This window comes from Numida meleagris, chromosome 18 (assembly GCF_002078875.1).
Source record: "Numida meleagris isolate 19003 breed g44 Domestic line chromosome 18, NumMel1.0, whole genome shotgun sequence".
Lineage (NCBI taxonomy): Eukaryota > Metazoa > Chordata > Aves > Galliformes > Numididae > Numida > Numida meleagris.
The window spans coordinates 4,811,960-4,823,774 of NC_034426.1; the positions used below are offsets into that span (position 1 = coordinate 4,811,960).

Below are 11,815 nucleotides of genomic sequence, written 5' to 3' on the forward strand. Positions count from 1 at the left end.
AGTGTCAAAGCCAAGCGATGCCCCCAGGATGGTGCATTTTGGTTTTGGCTTTTCATTTCCTTTGTGGTTGTGTTGTTGGTTGCTTTTTTTGTTGTTGTTGGGTTTTTTGTTTGTTTGTTTGTTTTTTAGTTTTTCTAGTCTTTTATTTAAGAAAAAAAAAAAAAATAGACACAGTGGTGGGTAACTTCCAATCCAGAAATAATCCGCTGCCAGCTGCCGCCTCCCCCTCCGCCAGGCGATGCTGGGTGCCCACATGTAGGACCCCAACCGCTGGTACCCAGGTGGTCCCCCTGGGTTCAGCCTGTCTGAGGATGCTCTGCAATGGAGGGGGGACTTTGGGACTGAGAGCGGGGTGGCTAGAGGGGTTATGGCAGTCAGAAGGCACCACGGAGGCTGAGCTTGGCTGTGGGAGTCCCCTGTGGGCTGGGACTGGGGGAAATGGGCTGGGACTGGGCATTGCTGTCCCCGCCAGACTGGGAGCTGGGTGAGCAATGCAAAGACCCAACAGCATCTCCCAGCCCGGTGCTGGGAGGGCAGGAACCAGCAGCCCTGAGACAGAGGCAGTCCCCAAGGGATGCTGTGATGACAAACATTAATGTCACCACCCCACAGGGAGCAGGCGGTGAGCTCGAGGTGGGGGTCCAGGCTTTGCCCCCACTTTTGCCCCACATAACCCAAATGCCATGGGATGGCAAATCCCCACACCAGCTCTCACCTCCAAAACTGTGCAACGAGGTGCAGCAATTGTGTGACGCCCATGTATAGTGGATGGCTTTCGGGAACCCCCACCCACCACCTCCCTGCAGCGGGCTGGTGGGATGTCTCCCCTCCTCCAACCCCAGCACTGCAAAATCCGCAGCATCATCCCATCCCATTCATCATTACACACACTCAGGATCCATCCCCATCCATCTCCAGCCCCCAGCTTGCATGCCTCGTGGACCCCGCTCGCTGCGGGTTTGGTGCCCCCACGCTGGGGACAAGCAGACGGCAAAGGGCAAGAAAAGAAAAACAGCCCCCAGGGGTGCCTCTGCATGGGGTGAGGAGGATGTGAGATGTGCAAAAGGGAACCTGCAAGAGAGCCCAACGTGGGTCTCGGGCCCCAGGAAGCAGCCGGTGTGGCGTGGCATGGCGTGGCGTGGCATTGCGTGGCAGCCCCCTCCCTCCCGTCCCCTCTGCCCCTGCGTTAAGCGATCTCTTTGATTCTGCGGATGTAGTTGTGAAGCTCTTCGGGGTCTTGCAGCCCCATGTCCTGGCAGACCCACTCCAAGTCCTCCTCATCGGCGATGGGGATGGAGTTGTAAGCCAGCTCATCGGTGGGCAGCGTGGCAAAGGTGGTGAACTTCACCCGCTTCCGTTTGGAAGTGGGCGAGTTGAGGGGGTCCTCGCTCTGATCCCGCGTGGAACCCCCCGAGGAGCCGTCCCCGCGGCCATGGACCTGGCTCTGCACACTGGTCTGCGAGCTCCCGCTGCTGTGGTGGTCCGCGTGGCAGCAGGTCTGCACATTTTCCAGGGGGTTCCCGGGACTCTCAGGCTGTGGGGAGAGGTCATTGTGAGCCCGCAAGGGCTGCCCATTGCCCAGGAAGACCCAGTGGTGGGAGTGGTCCATGTTGGTCTGGCCTTCAGGTGGGATGCGTTTGTGCCGGTATTTCAACACAAAGACAATGCAGTTGATGAGGAAGACCAAGATGGCCAGACAGAAGACACCCAGAAGGGCGTACATGCCTATTTCCAGGTCCGTCAGCCCCCGGGTCACTTGGACAAAGCCAGTGGGGATGGTGGGGAAGTCCTCTGTGGGGTGAGACGCACTGGGCATCCTACTGTCCTCGCTCGGCTCTGCTTTTCTCTCCACCTCTGCCCGCAGAGTGGTGCTCGGCCCCGTCTCCAGCCCCGGCCTGCTGGGAACGTGGTCGTAGTCATAGGTCGGGTCCTCCTCGGAGCCAAAATGGACCCGCACACTGGCCAGGGCTGTGAAGAGCACGCTCTTACGCTTGGTTTTCTGGCAGCTCTCGCAGATGACCAGCTCAGCCCGCAGCAGTTCCCCCGCACCTTCGCTCTCCGCCACCACCAAGGGGAAGGCTCGGTCCTGGGTCACCGTCACCACCTTCTCATCCAGGCTGCTCACCACCAGGTTGTAGTCCTTGGGGTCGTAGAGGGAGAGAGGGGCTGTGGTGCCATCGCTGTAGGAAATCCACAGGCTCAGGAGCGCTTCCTGCAGGACCAACACAGGCACCGGTTGCCCAGCACGATGCCAGTCCCACCTGCACCTCCACCTCCCCATCCATCCCCCCTCCTTTGCATCCTTCCCCTGTGCAATTCATCCTCTACCCATCCACCTATTGATTTGTTTCATTCCTTCCAACCACCACCTAGCTTTTCTTTTTTGCCTGTTCTTCCCTCAGTTTTCCTCCCAGTTGCTCAAAGACAGGGCCTGCTGAGGGTTTGGGACAAGGTGCAGACCACTTTCTGGCCTGGTATCAGATGGTGCTGATGCTCAACCCCTTCCCCGCTGTTCCCCAGGTCTTGATGTGAAGGAAAGGTTCAGGGGGCAGAGCTTCAAGTCTCCCAGGTAGAGGCCACAGGCCAAGAAGGGCCTCCACAAATCCCAAATCTCAGCCCCCGAGGCATGAATCAGGGCTAACAGAGCTGCGAACACTGTGAATTTTCCTCCAGACCTCTGCCCTCATGGACATGGACAAGAAGATTTCTGGGCTGCTTTGAGGTGGGAAAAGGACTTTTTAGATGGAACCCCACCCCACCTCGAGTCCCCCCAAGCCCAGATCTCACCTGCTTGAGGAAGCTGAGGGTCTGCTGGGCAGCCGTGCGAGCAATGATGGTGTGGCTATTTCCAGGGCTGGGGTGGAGGGACAGTGAGAGGCTGGAGACCACCTGGGCCTTCAGGTCTGTGATGCTGACCTTCTCCTCCGCCACCGTCACCAGTGTCTCACCCAGCACCGCCTCCATGAGCGGGGACACGACCTGCAGGGGATGAGGAGACCGTCACCGCCCGCCAACCTCACGACACATTGGTGGAAAGGGGAAAGTTAGCCGGGGGTACCTTAAAGAGCGTGGTGCCTGGCTCTCTGCCAGCCAGTGTGAAGCTGTCCACCAGGTGGGCCACCCGTGGGTCGTCCACGCGCATGAAGTCACTGACCAGGTCGGTGACCTCCACCAGCCAGTCGGGTCCCAGCATGGTGACCACCTGCCCCGTGCCCTCCGCCGCTGTGGTGTGGAACTGGGTGAAGACCTGCAGTGTGGCATGCTGGTACTGCAGGGCGCAGCCCCGGTTCTGTTTCCTCTCCTCTTCATCCTCCTCGTGCTCACTGTCTCGCACTGACCTGTGGGACAGGGGCAGGAGACAGGTGGCAGGGCATAGAGAAGTGCAGGGTGTCCCAAAGCAGGGGAAAAGCATGGTAGAGCCTGGCCAAAAATTGTCTGTTGTCCACGAGGTCTCTGAGGGCTTTAGCAGCACATGGAAATGGAGTAGCCAAAATCTCTGCCCCCTAATCAGCTGAACAGACAAGATATCTCAAGTTGGGAGGGACACCTGAAGGTCTCTAGATCTCGAAGCAGCATTAATTTTGGAGCTTGGCAGCTCCTGGCCTTATCCACAGGACATTTGACTGTTGACATGGATGAATGTTGCTCACTGGTCCCAGTGTTCAGCCATTCTCATTGTGAAATTTTCCTCTTTCTATCCAAAAATGCAACCTGTGTCCATGATCTCTTACCTTTTCACTGCGGAAAAGTCTGGTTCCATCATTTTTGAAACACTCCCCATTTAGAAGCTGAACATGGCCACTAGACTCCTGCCACCTTCACCTTGTCTTCTCCAGCACACCCCATACCCCATATCTTGGGGTCCTGCTAGGGATTCCTCCCAGCCTGTCATTGCCTCTCTTGCCCTGGGGTACCCCAAACACTGTGCCCCCAGCACCCACCTCCTGTCCGGCAGAATGGGGACCCTCCAGCCCTTCACTTGACTCAGCCGTGAGTCTGAGAGCTCGATGTGCAGTGGCAGTTTGGGCACCCACACTGTCATCTCCAGCGGGGCGGAGAGGTGCTCGTAGGTGAAGGTGACCCGGGCACTCATGGAGCCCTGCGACTCCTTCCCGCTGACAAAGACGTAGTCACAGCTGCTGGAGACCTGGGGAGAGGGGAAATGAGGAGGGTGTAATGGGACGTCTGTCCCCAAATCTCCCCCACCTACAGCTAGGGAGAGCAGGCAGCAAGCAGTGGCCAGCCACTGTAAGTACCCACCAGTGCCTGCCATGGAAGGGAATGCAGCCCCAAGCCTACATCCATCCCCATCCATATCCCTATCTCCATCCCCATTCACATCCCTATCTCCATCCCTATCCACACACTTCCTGCTGACTCCAGAAAAAGCTTCCCAGAGTCCACCTGAATCGTCGCATTCACCTCCTCTCTCTCTCTCTTCCTCTTTTAATTTCCATTTATGCAAATGCCATTAGATAAATTTGCTATAAAACAAATACTTCCTGTGGGGGCCACTTATTACCAACCAATCCAAGGCAATTAAGGAGCTAAGAGGATGCCACTACAGCATTGCTTGGCTCAGTGCAGCAGAGCCAGCAGCACCTTCTCCTTCCCAGCCAGCAGGAAGGAGGCACTGGGCTGGGCACTCCCACTCCACTTCTGCAGCTTTCCCTGAGCCCAGCTCATGGGGCTTGCTCCTTGTCCCCGTACCAGAGCTGCCTGAAAAGACAATCTCAGCTCTGGCAGGGCAGCATTTGAATAAAGCTGAGCTCTTGGGTGAATCCTCCAGCTCTGGATATTGAGCCATTTATCACAATAAATATGATGGGATGCTGCTTGCATTACCTTACCTAATAAATCCCCCCAGCATCTTGTTCTGAGGGCCACTTGTTTTTCTGTTGGTCGAGGGGGGGAGGGGGGGGGGAAGGATACGACAACAAAAAGCAGCAGCACGTCAGCCCTGTCCTGATGATGGAGTGACTGCAGATTAGCTTTTAAATGAAGTGCACACTTGTTGGGAGATACTTCCCGGATTTGCAGCAAGGCACAGGGAAGCAAGGCTGAGGTCTGCCTGGGCTGCGAGCCAAGGCACCGACAGCTCCGCTCCTGTGCAGAGCTCCTCCCTTGGCACAGCCTCAAGCATGGGATGAAGGGGATACATCATGTCTCCATGCACATCCCTCAGCATATGCATGGTGCCTGAGGTCACCATGCGACACTGGATGGTCCTCTCTGGGCAGAGCATGAGGAAATGCCCGGTGTCATAAAATCACTGGGGTTGGAAAGACCACAAAGATCACCTAGCCACCACAAAGATCATCAGCACATGCCTGTGCCCCCATAGAGGGGATGAAGGTGACATTTCACACCCACACTCTGCCACCAGCCTTCATGGGTGGCTGCAGCACCTTCACTGCCATGTCATAGAATCATAGAATGACTTAGGTTGGAAGACCTAAAGATCATTGACCTCCAGCCACCATGACCACCACGTCCAAGATGCACTCCCTCCATGCAAGAGCAACCATCACCTCTACACCACACACAGCGTGGAGAGAAGCAGCCCTTTCCCCCTCCTCGTCCCTCCTTATTGCTAAATTATTTACAGTAACAGACAGTGGATCTCACCATGTACGCTCTGATTTATGTAACGGCTTTATAGCCCTGACACTGTAATCATAGTGCCCAATCTCAGCAGGAAACTGAGAGCTCTCTCGGAAACACATCTCCAGCACAAACACAAAATAACTCAGCGAGGAATTGCGTGGGGCTGCGGATGGCGAGCGGGAGGAGAGTGCGCGGGGCTGGAGGGCTGCTTTATGTATTATTCATCCCCACTTGTGTGCATGTGTCTGCTCCCCCCAGGTCTGGGGACAGCGTGTAAATAGATTTATGAGTCGAAAGGCAGCACATTAAACAGTTTAAGTGTCTTGGAGTCCATCCTGAAGTGTATTATTGCTCCAGTGTTTTATCACGCTGCGGAGGACCGGTCTCCATAAATTAGAGCCAGCGCTGTAAATCGCATAGATCGGGGTTTTGTTGGAGATCTTGGGTAAACAGGTTGTGACACCAGCTCCCACGAGGCTGGCGGCTCCCGGGGACCCATGGAGAGAGCACATCCCAGCACCGACAGGGCTGGCAGAAGGCGGGATATCTAGGGGTGGGTGGGCGGATGGATGGATGGGTATGGTGATGAAATAGTGCAGGCGGGTGGCTGGATGGATACATAGGATGATAGAAAAATATATACGGTTCAATGGGTATGGTGATGAAAAAATAGACACTCGTGGCTGGGTTTGAGGGCTGGTACTGCCTCGTCAGCTGAGGGATGCGTGGGCCATCATCACTGTGGGAGCCAGCATGTGTTCTGTGCTCAATGGAGCAGCCCTGATACCAAGCAGCCCCACTCTCCTGTGTCCCATTGTCCCCAGTGCTCAGCTTGACCCTCCCAGCTCAGCCCAGCACTAAATCCCACACAGGAGATGAATGTCACCCAGAGGCGCAGGTGAAGCCACTGATGAAAACGTGTGGTTCACATTTCAAGGCGACAGTATTTTACCTTATCAGCACTAAGTACTGCGATAACCCATAGTTATTGCTGCTGCCTGGTGCTGCCGTGCACAGCACCACAGCATCCAATGGCCTTCTGTGGGGACAGTGACAAAGTGCATCGTCCTTCTCCCCGCAGAGAAGCACAGAGGGACAGAAACCACCAGAGAGGCTCAGCAGGGATGCGCTCCTAGGGTGGGAGATGGGGATTATCCTTCCCTGTACCCACCTTGATGATGTCCTCATTGTTGGATTTGCACTCCACCATGGCTGAGACATCCACGATGACACCACTCAACTCAATTGCAATGACCTTCACAGGAATGGCCACCGTCCGGCCGGTCAGGATGGCTGTGTTGATGATTTCTGTGTCCTGGGGAGAAAGGGTGCAAAGGAGACAGTCACTGGAGGGCAGCCTGCTCTCCTGCTCCAGCCCTGGGGCCAGATTCTGCCTAGTCCCTCTCCTGCTCCAGTCTTGTACAGCTACAGTGGGATGCATGGATATATGGATTCTGCAGAAGGGGATATGGGGCAGATGGGCTAGTGGGACAGGCAGGAGCGTGGCAGACCATGTCCACATCCATCTCTCCCTGCAAAATCCTCATGGGACAATAAACCATCCCCACTACCAAACCAGAAGGCAGGAGAAAGTGCAAGTCCTCTTACCATGGCCAGGGGCACAATGGCCCGGATGTCCCTCTGGATGACCGTCAGCTCCGTCACCACCTTCTCCAGATCGGGCGGGGGGTTACGGCCCCTGTAGTCGATGTGCCACATGATGCGGCGTGTCACCGACTGGCTGGTGAAGTTCTCCATCTCGAAATCCAGCTGCATGATCTCAGAGGAGGATTCTCCATCCCTGGCAGGGGACCGGAGGAGGATGCGGTGAGTTGGGTGCTCTGGATGGTCCCATTAGAGTGATGCAGAGCATCTCCAGTGGGTCCCTTCTCAGGGGTGCCCCTGCATGACAGGGGGGAGCAGGATGGTCACCACCACGATGCTCAGCCCAAACACAGCTGCGCATATGGAAACCCACACAAAGGGAAAGCATTTTCCCTGTAGATCCTGCAAAAGCCTCCTTGGAGCAGGAGGATGGAGCACGGTGACGAGTGCTGAAATAGTCTTGCTCTCATCTTGGCATGCAGCAGAAATTGAGAAGGTCCCATCAATCTGGGGATGCTGGATGGAGGCAGTTTCTCACTTATAAATATATAATGAGTGAAAGGGATTCCTCGGCAGCACAGCAAATACCAATGTCTTCTGCATCCCCCCAAGCATCCCTGGCAGAGCAAAGCTGCCTGGATTTGGGGAATGACTTAAGATGCAGATGCTGGAGTGCAAAATAGCCAATAATGGCCATTATCACCCCAAAGCTCTGGGTGTGCCGGGTTACCTCCAATCCCTGCTGCCCCTGAGGCGAAATGCTTGTGCTTACATGGCCCAGAGGGCAACACGGCTTTGAGTCATTCATCATTTCCATTACGTTAATATTTGATCGAGTTGTTTGTCTAAAAGGTGATTGTAATCACTTTAAATTCATCTCCCGTCTCTAACCTTTCAAGGCTGATTTGAGTCGGCAGCAGAGGCAGAGTGGGGGCTGGGGAAGGAGAGGAGAGATGGAACCCTCCATGCCTGCTGTGCATGACTCCTGGGTGGCACCATGGTGGGCACAGGGCTGCTCCTGCAGTGAGCAGGAGGTGGCTTGTGGCCACGAGGATATACCAGTGTCAGCCACAGGCTCTGATGTCTCTCTGCTACAGCTGCATTTTGCATCTTCCAGCACAGCTTGAGATCATCAGTTTGCTCTAACCCAGCTCCCGGAGGCATTTCCCTCCCTGCTCCCAAAGACACCAGGTGATGGAGATGTCACCACCTGGGAACAATCCAGCATATCACAGTCTTTCCTGCTGGTGATTTTGACCTGGTGTCCAGCCCCTGACCTTGCAGTTCAAGGAGCCTCCACAGTCCCCCTATGTTTGAGGGCCAGTCCCACATCTCCCTTTCCCGGAGCAGCGTCTGGGTTTTTACTCATCTTTCTGGGTCTTTAGTCCTTCTGATCATTCTCAACTCTATCCCCTAGATTCTCCTTGGCCAACTCAAGCCTTTCGTCACCCAAGCATGGGTGAGGAATGGGCATCATCCTTGTGCCCTGCAGGGCAGAACTGCCCTGTCCAGCCCAGGTGGTGTCTAGGTTCATGCTCTCCATCCAGTACTCATCCATGAGCTTAGGGACCAGAAAGTTCTTACTTGGGGAGTGCTCCCCTTCCTTCACGGAGGGATTCTTCATTCAGGACAACCAATAAAGAGCTGCTACCATCTACGGTATTATAATTTTTGCAAAAATTAAAATACTTCCACCTCAAACTGGAGGATCCTTCACGCCTTCACAATACCACCCCAACCCTCCCCATATGCACCCACCAGCATCTGAAAATCAGAAAATCAGCAACTGGATAAATACCAGCTGAGGGACAGGGATGCAGCAGAAAAATGGTGCCATGACCCAGGAGCGAACTGCTTGAGCTCCAGCTTGGTGTTGGCCATGGAGTAGATCACACCCAACGACACCACCCCACACCCCACACCAGGTGTTCAAGACCTGTGGAGATGTGGAACTGACAGACATGGTTTAGTGGGCATGGTAGGGATGGGTTGATGGTTACCTGGGCCCGGCGCCTTCCACCCTGGCCACGTCAACAGTAGCTGTGGAGTGTTTGCCACCCGTCAGCAGCTCCGAGCTCACCAGCCACTGCCCACTCCTCGACTTGGTGCTGAGCAGGTTGACCCCTTTCTTGGCCTTCACCCTGCAGAGAGCCATGATCAGGGCAGTATCCCATATCCCTGTACACTCCCAAACATCTTCACCACTCTGCTGTGGGTGCAGAGAGACTGTTCACCCCAAATTCCTCTTGGATCTCAGAGACATCATCGATAGTGAAAATGTCACTGCTCCACCCAACCCAGCCAAAACCAGCAATCCCTGCCAATGGAGATGGATCATGGGATCAGGACCCTACCTGAGGGTGAAGTGCTCCACCGTGGAGTTGGACATCAGGTAGAGGAGGATGCTCAGCACCTCGCCTGGCTTCAGCGGCCGGTCAGGCAGGCGGATGAAGACATTGCCATCCAACCGATGCTCCTGCATGGGCTGTGCAGGGGGTGGCTGCAGGAGGCTGACGCTACCGATGCGCAACAGTGGGTGCTGCGTGGGACCCTCAGTCCTTGCCCCTCCAGTTCCTCGACGAGGGGATGATGCTGATGTGTCCCCAAGGCACTGTCCAGCCCCATCAGGGGCGTGAAGAGTGTAGTAGAGCTCGACTTGTTGGCTCTCGCCTGGCACCTCCATGCCGTCGGGGCCCTTCCTGCGGCCCAGTGGCACAGCAGCGGGCCGGAACCAGGCATGAGGCAGCTCAGCCTGCACCAGGCAGGTGGCCAGGCTGCCCCGGAGCCGGCACGAGCTCTTGATCTCGCGGGCATCGCGGAAGGCATGAAGCCTGACGCAGGGCAACCGATCGGTGACATCGAAATCATCCCAATCCCGACCGGCCACGTAGAAGAGCACTTGGACCACGGGCTGGTTGGCCACCAACCGGGGTTGGATGATGAAGGCGCGCACCTTCCAGTTGACTGTGAGGCGGTTGGGGACTTCCAGGGTGCTGGAAGGCTGCAGGTGCTCCTTGGGCAGCACCAACCCCGTGCTAAAGGGTCCCAGGGTGACGTTGAGCACAGGCAGCTCCTTGGTCTGGAAGACGACGAAGGGCTCGGCTCGTTGCAGAGGGTTGCTGCTGTTGGCCGGGGGGCTGGCCCCCACCTCCTTGAGGAAGAAGGCCAAGCGGGTGTTGGACAGGCGGTAGCTCACAGGCAGCATCGCAGCACCAGGGGGCTCAGAGGGCTCAGAACTGGGGGCTAGCCCCTTGGCCTGCACTGTGAAGGGGATGGAGAGGGCGGTTAGTGTGGGACATCCACCTCTGAGCTCCCATAGCAATGATGAGGTGCTGCAGTCCCAAACCATCCTGCAAGGGCAGCAAGAGTTGAGATGGGTTTTACTCATGTTAACCACCCTGGAACCTCAGGGATCTCTGGGCTTCCCAGAGAGATCTCCAGCCCTTGGCATGGGATGGAGCATTTGGGATGTCAAGGGCCTGCCCAAAGTTGGATCAGGATGTGCAGGAATATGGCATAAAAGGCTGAGTCCTAATTTCCAGCAGCCTTTTGCCAACTTGCTGATGGAGCCCGTGGGACAGATCCTGCCCCAAGGCACACCTGGCTGGTTGCACTAAGCCCAGCTGCTTGGGCAGCATCTGCATCTCCCATCCAGTACCCATCAGCTCTTGTGCCGCAGCCCCTCACCACAGACATCTCAAGGAAGACATCTCAAGGTCTTCTCATTTGCATCTGCCAGCAATTCCCAGGATGCTTCCCCTCCCTGCAGCTCCCCGTCACACAGCAAGCAGCCCTGGCGCTGATTGCAGCCATTCCCCAGTGGCTCCAGCCCCCACCAGTGGCACCCAAATTATGGGTGGTGAAAGGCACTGATGTGACAGCTCAGCATCCAGAACAGTACCTGGCTGGGGGCTTCCAATGGGGGATTGTGCAGTGGGACTGCCAAATGTATCTCCCCTACCCCTATTTTCTACCCAGGGACATGGAAGGGAGCACAGATACCCAGGCAGGGTTCTACCAGCTGGAGCATCAATGTGGTTGCACCCACACAGCTGTGGGATTGCTGCCACTTAAAGCTCTGCCTCAGTTTCCCCTGTTGCTGCAGCAGAGGGGATACTGGTCCCAAAATGCTGGGGCAATTTGCATGCTGCTTCCTGCCACACATGGCTCAATGAGACCCCATAAACCAGCTATGATCTTACTGCTGCAGGGGTTAACAGCTTAGAAGGGCTCTTAACAGGATTAGCAGTGATAGGGGTACCAATGGCATCCTCAGCTGTGTCACCCAGGATGCAGCTTCTCCCACCCTCAGGGCCAGGCATGATGCTGGGGACACACTGGTGGCACTGCTGGTGATGCCACTGCGCTGGCTGCAGCACAGCCCCACTCTGTGCAGCCACAGCTGCTCCTGCCATTCCCCATCTTTTTTCCAAGCCATGTGAACTGTTTGCTGAAAAGCAGAGTTGTGAAAAGATCCCCAAACTGGAGCTACACTGGGATAACCACACAAATGCCCACAAAAATGAATGAGGCACGGGGAGCCAGTCAAAAAGGCTGAAGCTTGGTGTTGAATCACTGAAACTGTAATGTTATCCCTCAAAAA

The 11,815-nt window shown here is 55.8% G+C and overlaps 1 protein-coding gene across 1 annotated transcript; it reads right to left on the bottom strand.

The window, feature by feature from the left end:
* TMEM132E (transmembrane protein 132E) lies at positions 387 to 11,114 on the bottom strand. Its single transcript, XM_021416121.1, has 8 exons — positions 9,567 to 11,114; positions 9,213 to 9,353; positions 7,216 to 7,408; positions 6,779 to 6,922; positions 3,942 to 4,147; positions 3,059 to 3,338; positions 2,788 to 2,979; positions 387 to 2,212 (listed from the first exon to the last, which is right to left on the bottom strand). The coding sequence occupies exons 1-8, from the start codon at positions 10,598 to 10,600 to the stop codon at positions 1,187 to 1,189; spliced, it is 3,216 nt and encodes a 1,071-aa protein (XP_021271796.1). The 5' UTR covers positions 10,601 to 11,114; the 3' UTR covers positions 387 to 1,186.

What these genes read in the sequence shown, in the direction of transcription:
- TMEM132E (XM_021416121.1), bottom strand. Translation starts at nt 10,600, where the DNA reads ATGAGTAAAACCCATCTCAACTCTTGCTGCCCTTGCAGGATGGTTTGG. An exon ending in GTGGAGCACTTCACCCTCAG is followed by an intron (nt 9,354 to 9,566) that starts GTAGGGTCCTGA and finishes GGCTCTCTGCAG; the next exon opens with GGTGAAGGCCAAGAAAGGGG. An exon ending in GTGGAAGGCGCCGGGCCCAG is followed by an intron (nt 7,409 to 9,212) that starts GTAACCATCAAC and finishes GTCCCCTGCCAG; the next exon opens with GGATGGAGAATCCTCCTCTG.